The sequence below is a fragment of the Temnothorax americanus genome, unplaced genomic scaffold (genome assembly GCF_048541705.1).
Source record: "Temnothorax americanus isolate GAGA-0224 unplaced genomic scaffold, ASM4854170v1 Scaffold23, whole genome shotgun sequence".
Taxonomy (NCBI): Eukaryota; Metazoa; Arthropoda; class Insecta; order Hymenoptera; family Formicidae; genus Temnothorax; species Temnothorax americanus.
The window spans coordinates 1,306,310-1,319,552 of record NW_027509371.1 but is presented as its reverse complement, the minus strand read 5'-3'; the positions used below and the strand labels follow the sequence as shown (position 1 = coordinate 1,319,552).

At 38.9% G+C, this 13,243-nt stretch overlaps 1 protein-coding gene across 3 annotated transcripts; it reads left to right on the top strand.

The window, feature by feature from the left end:
- The first annotated feature begins 249 nt into the window (after positions 1 to 249).
- On the top strand, positions 250 to 12,876 carry LOC143898350 (uncharacterized). 3 transcript variants are annotated; one of them, XM_077407751.1, is made up of 20 exons: positions 250 to 477; positions 1,282 to 1,477; positions 1,745 to 1,803; positions 1,971 to 2,154; positions 2,245 to 2,417; positions 2,505 to 2,621; positions 2,959 to 3,075; positions 3,151 to 3,281; positions 3,383 to 3,744; positions 3,828 to 4,689; positions 4,784 to 5,096; positions 5,230 to 6,036; positions 6,527 to 7,420; positions 7,688 to 8,065; positions 8,215 to 8,315; positions 8,646 to 9,826; positions 10,117 to 10,468; positions 11,000 to 11,119; positions 11,207 to 11,332; positions 11,745 to 12,876. In XM_077407751.1, exons 2-20 carry the CDS (start codon positions 1,307 to 1,309, stop codon positions 12,284 to 12,286), a joined length of 6,990 nt encoding a protein of 2,329 aa, XP_077263877.1. In that variant the 5' UTR covers positions 250 to 477; positions 1,282 to 1,306; the 3' UTR covers positions 12,287 to 12,876. The 3 variants fall into 3 exon arrangements, with proteins under 3 accessions (XP_077263877.1, XP_077263878.1, XP_077263876.1); XM_077407752.1 differs by having other exon boundaries at positions 2,950 to 3,075; positions 11,012 to 11,119; XM_077407750.1 differs by having other exon boundaries at positions 2,950 to 3,075.
- The last annotated feature ends 367 nt before the right edge of the window (positions 12,877 to 13,243 follow it).

The following is a 13,243-nucleotide window of genomic DNA, read 5'->3' as shown; positions in this document are numbered from 1 at the left end:
TATATAGTATATTAATCATGTTAAATAAATAGGCGATTTGCGCCAATAAAAATTGTTCTATCAATTGAAAGTAATAGAAATTAATTAAAATTATTTAATTGAAGAAGATTAAAATTATTTTCTTGCTTTTCCATGAGAATATTGCATTTTTATTTACACACACACACACTCTCTCTCTCTCTTTCTCTTTCTCTTCCTCCCCCCTCTCCGCGCCACTCGTAAGATTAGTGTCATCTAGCGATGCGCACCACGAATTTAATCAGTCGAAAAACATTGTGACCGACGAGCTCGAGGCCCGAGGGTCCGCAGTGCCTCGCGATAGTCCACGATACTCCAAACGTCCGAACGAGCTAATGGAGGACAACGATGTGTTTCGATAGGATACGCGATTGGAAATTCGCATTCGCCGTGTACGCGGAGTGAGGCGTATCCTTCTCTTCCATGCCCGTCATCCGGGCGGAACGATAACTCTCGCAGGTAAACGGAATCCCCGTCCGTCCGTCCGTCCGTCCGTCCGTGCGAAAAGGGGCCGAGAGGAACGAGAGAGGGACTCAGGGAGAGGGAGGGGACGCAAATTCGGAATTCGTCTCGGCTCGTACGACGTTGCTATTTCCGGGCCACCCAGCGCATCAGTAATTAACTTATCGACGTGGATCGAACGCCGCCAGAAAGAGATCGCCAATACTGTCCGAATTACGAACGCCGCGTCCGCTAATCCTTTCGCGTAATCGCGCTGCCCTTCGTCGAGATTCTCGGTTCGGATCGGTATGGGCGCTTCTGAGAGCTTAACTTACCTTAACAATATATTATATATCTTTGATGCGGATTATTCTAGCAAGACAGCAGTAGGACCGTGATGTTTGTCGAAATTGAAAGTATTCCTGCATGCACTTATTCTCGACCTTCTCGAATGAGAATTACGACAGAAAAATATAAATTATATATGTATATGTACATATATAATTATATATATATATATATATATATATATATATATATATATATATATAATATACACATATATGTATTTTATATATTTTGAGGCATAGAAACTGTAAAAAGCTTGATAACTAAATATAAAAAAATATATAGCAAAGAAAAAAAATGAGGAAAGATAGATAATGATAATAAAACAAAGTAGACTTGTCAATAGGAAATATTTAAATTTGTCAAACAAGTTACTTATGGTGTATCAGAGAAGAACGCTTTTATTTTCTTAAATAAAAAAAATACTTTTAGGGTTGTATTTATATGCCGTAATATATTTTGCAATTTATTTAGAGGTGTTGCAAGGACATTCAGCTAAATGGGGAAAGTCAAGAAAAGACCGGAGTTGCTCCACCGCAGCAAGTCGCACAATATACTGCGCAATTTGATGCTGAGAGATTTTGGGTTACGCACGACGCATAAGACCAGTACGCGCGAATTGGAGCCGATAGCTGAAGCAAACTTTGTGCTGAGGGACCACAAGGAATTGGTATATACTTCTATATCCGATCGCCTAATAGCCGTATAATACAACTTGTGTAACTTCAGTGTTTTTCGTGTGTCTGTATCTCTAATTTGTGAAGGCCCAAGTAGATGTAGTCAGTACAACGATAAATGCCTGATAAAATGGCCTTCTACAACGAATTTTGTTCTCCAACTTCATCAGTTTCTAATGGCTGAGTTAATAATGACACATATTTATCGCTACATATGTTACAGCAAAGTAACATACTAAGTGTTGTCTGTTTATTTGCAGAAATGTGAATTACCTGGTGTTCCTAGAGCCACTTTCCTAATGGTTTTCAGTCCTGATGGGTAAGATGCAATGGGCAAAATATAATAATATATTTCGTTGTGTGATTACTAGAAAGTAATGCTAATAAGTTTAAGAACGAAGTAACATGCGTACAGTATCTACTTTTATTTATAATAATGCAATGGAGAACATTAGAGGAAATTACAGATTTATGGAATAATTTCAGGACCATGGTAGCATCTACACATGGGAATCACAATGTTTATATCACGGAAATTACAACGGGAAAGAATATTAGAACTTTGTCCGGACACCCACGTACTCCCTGGTGCATAGCTTTTCACCCGTCCTCCAGTCAGATTTTAGCGTCCGGTTGCTTAGGAGGTCAAGTTCGCGTGTGGGATTTAAGTGTGAGTATAATTTTTGGAATTATATATAATTTACTTCGGCATGAAACGGCAATGCGTTTAATGACTCACGACGCAAATTTGTCCGTGTAGGGTGGTAGCGAAATTTGGAATGCTGACAGCCATACCGTTATCGCTTCACTCGCGTTTCATCCCTTTGAAAGATTGTTAGTTATAGCCACATATAATGAAATTCACTTCTGGGACTGGAGTAAGTCTCAACCGTTTGCTGTAACTGCTACAAAGACTGACAAAGAAAAAGTGAGGTAATTTTAAAAGAAATTGCATCATAGACTATGATATACGGAGAAAAATGTAACGAGAAACTATATCTTACGTTGTAAAAATTACAGATATGTAGCTTTTGACAGTTTAGGAAGAAAACTAATCACAGGCATCGCAAATACGCCGCAAGTACAATCACAGTGGGATCGGGCTCCCGTGGGACAATTACTTAGAACTAGTTTGATGTAAGTAAAAACACTATGACGTGAATATTGCGCGTATAAATAAATTTTAGATATGGATCTGTTTGTCATAACATCTGGATATTTTTCACAATTTTAAATAAAAAGTTTGAATTTTGGAATACAAAAACAATGAAATATTTATTATAAATCTATTAATAATCTTATTTTCTATTTATAATTATTTTTACAAACAAATAGGTAAAATTTAATATCTCAGTGTTGAATTGTATTTCTTTTTATCGACAAATCTGTATCTTTTACTTATTCCTTTGTTATATGTGCGTCATTCCAAATAACTTTGTATTTTAACTAATTTTGAAAAAATTAGGAACTTTAGGTATCAGCCACGAGAAAATTTCCCAGATATCGAACTTTCGCCTTTTCACTTGTGGAACCATGGCTCTTTTTACGGAAGAGGATCGGCGGACAGTCATACTGCAGACAGACCTTCTCGGTATTTAAATTATACAATGCAAAATCATCGAAATTCATCGGGAAATTTGCGAAATTTGAATATAAATTTTTTCAGTGCGTATCTGTTCATGCGCAGAGGCCATGAAATGTCCAGCTTCTCACGATTTGCCAATTATCACCAACAGTTTAGAAACAGCGTGCGGCAAGAGGAAACGCGGTTTCATCGGCGACGAAATCTGTCCGAAGGTACATTATACTATCGTGTCAATTACGGATACTGTGAACTAATGCAACTCCATCTGTAACAATCGAGATTCATCGTAATAGTTTTATGTCTTACGATGTAGAACTGAATCAAACTAGGGAGGCTACATCTTCTCCAAGCATTACGAGAAATCCACTTCGTCCGACCGGCAATCCAGCGAACACGGACAATGCCGAGAACAGATCGGCGGACGACAGCAACGACGATGATTTACCGAGCTCCGTGAGGAGGCGCGATCGAGAACCTAGCGCGATAAACGACTCTCGTCCCAGGGACGAGTTTAACGAACGATTGAACAACGTGTGGTTTGGCGTGGACGAAAGGTTGCGCGGGAGTAACTCTCAAGATCCGGAAAGAAGAATAAATCTATGTTACAGAGATCTCGTCGATCAATATGTGACGCTTGTAAGACGTTACTTCGACGTTTCCAGAAATAGAGATACGGTGAGCTATATATGTTGCAATCTCACTAGAATTTTTTCCTTTTCATCAAATGTGTGTAAAGAATATGTCGATTTTCTTTGAAGATTGACCGTGGCACTGATCCCATGGATATGCCGGAAGCGTTATCCTCTAATCTTGAGGAGTCTAGTAATAGAAACGAATCGGCAGCGACTGAATCATCTATACGAAGATTAAGGAACGAATTGAATTCTAGCGCGCAAGCGAATAACACGAATCTGGAAAGGTTGCAACGATGTCAGCGATTATTGATGGAACGTTCCGAGCAAGAGGAGATTGGGACTACTCTTCAGAATTTGAGGGAGGCTCTGAACGCCGCCGCCGAGAATAATAGCTCTTGCTTGGTGCGATTGCAGAAATTGCGGGAAAGGCTACAGCGGCAGACCGCGACTTTATTCGAGCATTCTAACAACCGTAACTCTCGCCTTCAGCTGCTTCGAAACGCTCTGAACGACGAGATCGAAGCGCTTAACAATATGGAGGCGCAATTTACTAACACGAGTTCTAGGATCGAGCGGTTGCGAGATGAATTCACCATGTATGGTATTCTGCCGCGAAATCGGCATATCGCGACCGACCCTTCGCAGGTGAATTTAACCGAGGCCGAATGGAGAGCTCTTACTCCGAATGACGGACAAGTTCCCAGCACTAGTTCCGCATCATCAATGTTGTCTTCGAGACTGCGCGATTTGGAATCCAATGTGTTTCCTAGCACAAGTTACGCCGGTGAGAACGAAGAGCGTGGCACGATGTGGTCCGATGCCAATGCCAATAATAGTGAAAACGCTGGTACTTCGTCAAGAAGTGCTGGAAGGGCAACGAGAAGACGATTTGATGCCTCGAACACGGAGGACGAACCGCCGAGGCGGCGAAAGCGTAAATTGGGGCCTATTGAGTTTTCCATACCAATGCCGTTATCATATATTGGTAATATTTCTACTTGAACACAGAACTGCAAGTATATAAAATAGAAAAATAAGATTACTATTGTTGACTTAAAATATATATTCTGTTATTCTAGAAGACACCTCATCTTCGAGTGATGAAGGTTATTCGCGAGCATCGACATCCCGTAATGGCACATCTAACTTTACAGTTTCAACTCACTCAGCGTTTCAACCAAATGTCCCCAAGCCCGTCGCCCAACGAGCGAGCAGCTCGCAAAATCAAGAAGCGACAACTAGTTCTCCCAGATTAGACGAAACAGATAGGAACAATTTACTTGACAGTTTAAATAACGAATTAAACGAAGATAACAACCAAGATAATAGAGCATCAAGGATTACGCGAAATATGCAAGAAATAAGATCTCAAGAACTCAGTCGCAGGCAAGGGTGAGTATACTTCATTGAATCTTTTTTATTTTTAAGTTTTACGTTTTAATATATTTTGTTGAGATTTTTTTTCATCATACATTTTATGTACACTTTTTGAAGATGTCATATATTTGAAATTTTTAACATTTAGAAATTCACCTTTACTCAGGAGAGTGATAGATGTTCTGCAAATTCTTCGAAATTTGCATGCGGACCGGACGGAAAACAATAATACTACCCAACAAGTATTATTAGACGACTCGGAGAATGGATATTGGCTGCTCGAGGAAAACAGTAATTCAGATTCAAATTTGGATGATACGAACTCCAACACCAACTCGAACTCTCGTCGGTGGACTAGTCGATGGATACAATTGGATACTTCTAGCAGAAACTCGGAGTATACCAACGACTCACCGAACGAACAAACTCTACCGAGGCCCCTTTCGGAAGACGCAGAACAAAATATTAACGATAACAGAGAGCAAAGGAATCAGTTATCACCTGTGTCTGCGAATCCTACTCGTTACGAGCAACCACCGTTGTTCCCGTTTAGAAGTTTACGAGAAAATCAATCCCAAAGGGTAGAACAAAATCAAACACCCAATACCAGCAACTCCGATAGTACTCCCCTTCAATCGCAGACGTCTGATTCGGGCACAACGCGTGCGACATTAGCGGGATTTGCGGAATTGTCGAGAACGGTTAACGATCCCGTTGCAACGAGAATCGCTAATGTAACTAACCGCGAGGGCAGATCGACAACGAGCGACAGGCAACAACAACAACAACAACAGAATCAGGAGCAACGAAACACAGATGACCCGGATATCGATTACATTATAGATCCGATAATGCTCGGTGCTGACAATATAGATCCAAGAGAGAGTTCACTGGGAGTTCGACAAGGGATTCAGTTGCTCAGTCGTCATATCGACAACATGCATCGCTTGTGTCGGTAAGTTGACGATACGACAGGATTTTACATGGCTACTATTATACACACAACTCGAATTATATTTAAAAAATGTAAATTTATAAGATTTTTTATGATTAATGTATGTATATGTATTATGAATTTATTACAATTAATGTAATAATTTAGAGATGAAATGTTTTTTGACTAAATTTTGCATAGATTTGATACAATATTGATTAAAATATTCAATATTAATCGATATTGTGTAAACTGCAAGAATTGTAACTTTTCGGGAATTTATTTGAACGCAATAACTTTTTTCGAAAGTTTTTTGTTTAGCATTTAAAATGGAAATAAAATAAATAAACACGTGATTACGTAGATTGTGTAGATTTATATATATATTTTTTAAGTATATACTATACTATACTGTTAAAGCAACATTAGAAAATGAATTACAATATTTTTTATTGCTTTTTTTGGTTCCTGTGTCAATAAAAAAATAACAATTTTCTCAATTTCTTAACAGAGCACGCTTAGAAATAGTCCAGCTGTGTCAAGTGCGCAAAATGTGGGAGGATCTACAACGACAAATACGATCATTGCATGTGACGGTCCGTGTAGAGAGACAGAACGGCGATCAGGCAGAGACGCAAAGAGACAATGCGGCTGGTAATCCTGGTCCGTCAACGTCGGCTACAAATTCATCGAATGAATCGGCGAGGAATTTTAAGAAAGCGCTTTTGGAGAACTATCAGAGGGAAAGTAACGAGGGCGATCGTACTGACGCGAGATCATACGATCAGAATCAGCCGTCGACATCGAGCGGAGTTACCGGCCTCGAGAGGACTCACGCGGACGAGCCAACGTCCAGCACCCGTAACGTCGAGGAGAGCAATATAAGTCTTTCGAATCTGCTGCCGAGCGACGCTGAATTACGGCGGATGCAGTGTCTCAAATTGAACGAGATGCTGGACGGCTTGTACGCGCGGCTGACCTCGCGCTGCCAAAACTGTGATTCTCGCGTCACCGACGCGCGGGCGATGAACGACCACACGTATTCCAGTTTGACGACCGACGGTGACGTGCAGTTGCCCAGTATGTCCAGCGTCGTGTCAAATATCGGGGCTAATTCGAATTTACCGGCGGTCACTGCGATAACGACCGAGTCGGAACCGTTACCCAGCATCTCGAGTTTCGTCAGCGGTCTCGATCGTGCCGGTCCCAGCAGATCGACCCAGGCATCGGATACGAATATTAATTATCCCGCGACCAGCGACGCGACCAGTAGCAACAGCAGGAACGGCGATAGTAAAATCAGTTCTCCTTTTAAGCGAAATCCAACGAATCAAAGGGCCAGGATTTCACCTTCTACATCATCATCTGAACCTATGAGATATACCAGACAAAAGATATATCTCCGGTATTTATGTGCATATATTCTATAGAGACAGTGCGTTTTGTTTTAAAAGTGTTAATTAAACAAGTATGCATTTAACTAGTAAAGATTCGAAAACAAGTGATTTTGGATTTATAGTTAGATTATTACTTAAAAAAGTAAAGTAACTTTTATGTGAAAAAATCTTTTTACACAAATTATTAGATGAAAAAAAATATAATATATTAAATACATTGTAAGTGTTTTTCTAAATAGATTGTAATTCCGTTTAATATATATTTCAATTTTCAGACGTTTAAAATGGTCGCTGAAATCGCTTCGTGGTAGACAAAGCTCTAGGTCTCAGGCTCCCAATAATCCATTTCGTCATTGCGAACATGTCAGAAGACCGTGGCATTTACGCAGAAATGCATCCCAAAATAATGACAGCAGTAATAACGACAATTTAGATGTAGATATAGATATCCGGGATAGAACGCGAGGTTCGAATACATCTGAGTATCTACAAAAAATGATCCTACGACTGGAATTGCTAGTCCGACAGCAGAGGGCCTTAGCTCGGAACAGCAATAGAAGGTTGAATGGTAATAATCGCCAATCGGAAACTAATAGAGAGAATGATAATCGGGAAATGGAAGAGATTCGCGAAGCTACAAGATTAAGAGCTAGGTAGGCAGGACAACACATTCTATAATATAACATATTAACATTAAAATATTATAAAGAAATTAAGATATTGAGCAAGTATACATTATTTCGAAGAATTTTTGTTATGCGAATAATTAGTAATATATTCGGACCAATTAATATTATTTCAGACAAGTCCTCGGCTTGATGGTGCGATCTCTGATACAATTCTTCGAAGTAACGAGATCAGGAAACGGTTCTCAAAGCAATGTTCTCTATGAACAGATGTACAGTAAGTTTATCGTGTATTATATAAGATTATAAATTATTGAAATGTAATATAATTGTGGAAAAGTAATGATTCTACATGAAAAAGTAACCCCGAGACGTGAGATAAATTTTTTTACATGCAATATCGTCTTCAAAAGTAATCTGAATATTGAGAAGTTAATATTACTTGTCAATTTTAAAAAGGGAAACAGTATCTGAAATTGACATATTTGTGATTTTATTGAAAATATGAATGTTTGTATAAAGTAATCCCACATGTTTTCCACATCCTCTAAATTGTGTATCTCTTGATTGTTAATTTATATCGATTTATGTATTTCTTTCTTTTCAGAATTGTACGTATTGTTACATCTGGCACTGGAGCTAACAGACTTATTGTTAGCACAGCTGGTAATAACAAGAAGAGAGCTGGAATCTAGTCAATACGGACCTTTCACTTCTGATTTATCAGTTAACAACCAAAACAGAAGCGACACGCGCGGTAATAACAGCGTTGACAATAGTCTGCAAACGGAAAGTTTGCATCGCGCGAGCGATAACGCGCCAAGACGAAGCGCCGACAGAGAGAGATTTCCGAGGAATCGTGATGAGATGCCAAATGCGGAAGAGCTCCTTTCAGTACACGGGAATAGACGTTATCGCCTTATGGCGCAACAATTAAGGCGGCTGTTTCGTCATCGACAGGGAACTCAAAACGGTAATAATGCATCCGAAAATCAAACCAACAATCCAGCGACAGCTAGACCTAGCGATAACGGTGACGATAATAATTACGACGATAATGCACAAAACGAAGATAATCGCCAGTCAACTTCTGAAAACGCCCTGTCGGCAGAGGTGCAGAGTATTGTAGAGAGAATCCAAAATAGCAGTTCGATCGACAACGACGAACGTGCCGATGTCAGGGCGGGAGTTGAGAATCGTACAATAGACGCTGCAAACGAGTCGCGGAACTCGAATGAGAGCTATAGGCGGAATTACAGAAATGCTACGGTATCCGAGCCGGCGGTGAGACGCATCAACGAATCGAGGGGTCCGCAAGAGATTGACTCCAGTACGCGTGCCAGCGAGAGCTGGAGGAACTACATTTCTTACACTTCATCGGGAGATGAACAAAGCGGCAGACCGTCGCATCAGAGAACTCGTTGGGCTCGCCAATATGCGCGGGGCGCGTGTTCGTCATTGCTCGAGCGTCCTTTGCACAGATACGGCAACTCCGATCCGAATAACAATCGCAGATTCCCCCACAATAGGGAGGGCGCGTCTCTCCGACGAGAATTTAACGTTCCTGAGCTACAGGTGAACAACGTGCCCGTTAATGACTTGGACAATCTTTCCGGTAATCCGCGAAGAAGGCAGAACACGCCGCCAACTCCACCACATACGCCTCCGCCGTTCTTGATCAATAATTTCCTTTACAACGCCACTAACAGGAACAACGATCGGACAAACGAGTCCACAGATCAGCCTGGACCAAGTTGGGCTGGACAATCGAACAATACTAGAACCTCGGTATAGTATAAATTTTGAGACATTGCGTTTTATAAAACTGACAGTCGATTATCATCTGACGACTAATCATGGTGAATCATTCCGTGAATTTTCAATTATTCTTATGATTTTATTTAGAGCACTTATTTTGTACTTAATCCTTGCAAAAATTTATAGTTTACAAATAATTTTTGACATCTATTTATGAATCACTTTTTGTTTCTCTGATCTTTAAATTGATAAATAATAGGTTCGATTGTTGCTTATTTGAAGGCTAAATCTTTTCTGATCATTATTAATTTTTGTATTAGGTGTTTACTCCAACATTCCTGACATTGTGGCGCAATCGGGTTGGGCCCACCTGGATACCCCGTTATACTGAATTCGTGACTAATACAGGATCACGGATTGGAGGGGGTGCCAATCCCAGTAATAGTGGCGGTGGTGATGATGGAGGAAGTGGAGGAGGAGGAGCAGGACCAGGAACAGGAGGAGCAGGAGCAGCAGGGGGAGGAGGAGGAAGTGGAAGTGGTGGAACAGGAGGAGGAGGAGGAGGAGGAGGAGGAGGAGGAGGAGGAGGAGGAAGAGGAGGAGGAGGAGGCGGAGGAGGAGGAGGAGGACAGGATCCAGGAAATGACGAAAACGATTATTATTGGGACTTTGGTACCACATTTTTTCAAAATTTTAAATACATACTGTTAATACACATATTACGACATACAGAATGGTCTTCTACTGGTGGTACAATCGAGAGGTACTGATTCTCAAAATTGATGAATTTATTTCAACAGCAGTTATTCAAGTACGAACAAAAATATAATATTTAGCTTAAAAAGAAATAATATAAATTTATTATTTTACTGTATAAATAAGATGAATGATATTTGTTCGATAACTTTAAATACTTCCTATTGTTCTTGAAATGTCGAATTTTTCAAATTGTACTTCAATAACGTTGAATAATTTATGTTAGTGAAAATTATGCAAGTTTTAAAATAATAAGATACGTTATTAACAATTGCGATTTTCTCAAGAACAAAACCTCAAAAAGATTTACCATCTTTTTTTCCACGTAGTTTTTTGTATAAAATTGCCACCAATAATCGATCATTTTCTATATAGGATTTAAATACAAAATTTATTTTCGAATGTGTGTACATGCATATACAATACATGTGAAGATGTAAAAATCAGATAATTTTTCAGAACATCATATACCTGTGGGTATACCATTCAATCCAGCGTTGGAAATTCAGAGTTATCGCGTTCAAGCATGGGATTTCTTCAATGGTGACATACCTGACATTACGGACTGTTAGTATAAAATGTCAAATACAAATTATTAACCATAAACATATTCTTTTTCTGCGTATGCTTATATATCCCGATACGATTTTTCAGCTGAGAAAAACGTCGTGGTGCCTGAATGTAAGATTCATAACGATGCCAGTATTGACATATCTACAGATGGAAAATTGCTGGCGACACTTTTGCAGTCTGGTCGTATCAATGTGACGACTACATTAGGTAAACGAGGAATGCATGTTGATTTCCATTATTCATGAAATATATATATATATATATATATATATATATATATATATATATATATCAAAATATATTAACGATTCTTTCTCAGGGCGCGTGTTCTCAGCACCTTTTTTTATTTTGAAGGGATAATTTCTTATTTTTGTATCGCATCTCTTTCACGCCAATATAATCTTGCAGGGAATATTTTTAAACGATAACTTTTCTTCCACAAGGGGTAGGAAAACAATATACAAATAATGTGAACTTACTCTCTTCTTTGTGCATTGCTATGCAATTTTTTCATTACTTGACAAAGGCATAGAAATTGAAAGAAATAGAATGAAGTAAAAACTCGATTGTTTTAAATTGTCGAAAGACGAAAGCTATACGATTTACTTTTTCGGTTTAGGTATTTACAGCCTGCAATGGGAAACGCTGGGAGAAAAGATTTATTCGACCAATATCGATCAAACGGTAGTGTCTGTTTCGATATCACCTACGCAACAACATCTCTTGGTAGGTTTGGCACGCAGGATTCACGTACCTGCCAGACCATTCCCGATGGCTCTGATTTACAAGCTGCAGGAGAAGCAGCCCGACGACGAAAAGAATGTTTCGTCGACAGATCCGACCATGGAATTGACATACGATTCCTCCGATGAGATGCTCGATGATAACGTTTCTACGAATAGTATACCTAGACGAAATAATGTTACAGCCAACAGTTATAGACATATTCGCGACTGGCGGATCCGCGACATTCGGATGAGAAACGAGCTGGACATGGACATCAAACGTCACAGGGAGAGCATGGTGCTTATCCGGGAATTGTTGCAAAGTAACCGGGAGGTTTCGAATTATCTTAGTCTAAATTGCATCAGATGGGCGCCGCAGCCGGGTCAAGGGATGGTTTACGCGACAAATACTGGACAATTAAATATCCTGCAGTGATTCTACGCTTGTAGTAGACGGAGATGAAAGTAAACGTTCTCTTCGTATTATAAAGCTTGCAATGAATGTGTCATACACGTAAGATGTAACACAGTATCGTGGTTCGCCCCCAAACAAATTTCTTTTCGATAGATTGCAAGGAGGGATATGCTAATGTGCGATGTGCGGTAATAGGTTTTTATCGCAATCGCTTGTCAATCTCGGCTAATTGTATCACAGTGATAAATAGCACGAGACTGCTACGGACTAAAATTTGTATTTTATTCTTTTCCATATTGTGCTATAATTTCCTTATGTTCTGCAAAGAGACATAAGAAACACATAATGTATAAATATAAAATAATATATGTTCGATCAATTAGTTATTATTGTATAGTTTATGTGGTTTTTATATTCCTATAATTTAAAAAAGCGCTCTTTGCATCGTTTCTGTTAGACTGTATTTGTAGTACGATACTGTCCTTTTTAGGGATGCTTCTGTTATATCTTATAATATGAAAGTGTGGGGAACTGGGTCGTTATATAATATTAATATGTATTTACCGATCGGATGAACGTTAAATGCCATCAAATAAATCATTCAGAACGTACTTCTTCCCACTTTGATTATCTTAATCATAAGGAATAGAGCAATTTGTCGTGCCATCTCTTTGCAATACTTTTATCTGATGGATTTTTATCTATTGATACTTACATTAACTGGAAAGAGATATTTACAATGTGATCTTTTGAGATGATGTTTTTTTGTTCGTTTTACCTTTTTGTATTACGAGATGAAATGTTTATTAAAATTCCATGTGTATTCATTTTAGACATCTATACATTATATATATTATTATATATATGTATTAAAAGTTTTGGCATAGGATATAAATATACAAATGCAAATATACATGTCGGTTAAGTAAATTATTTCAGGCACAATTTATTTTTGTAAAAAGTTGCGTTCCTTTTTTT

Bases quoted from the DNA above. Each gene is read 5' to 3' on its own strand.
- LOC143898350 (XM_077407750.1), top strand. From the start codon at position 1,307: ATGGGGAAAGTCAAGAAAAGACCGGAGTTGCTCCACCGCAGCAAGTCG. The intron at 5,097-5,229 runs GTGAGTATACTT...TTTAACATTTAG, and splicing joins GAACTCAGTCGCAGGCAAGG to AAATTCACCTTTACTCAGGA. The intron at 11,120-11,206 runs GTTAGTATAAAA...ACGATTTTTCAG, and splicing joins CATACCTGACATTACGGACT to CTGAGAAAAACGTCGTGGTG.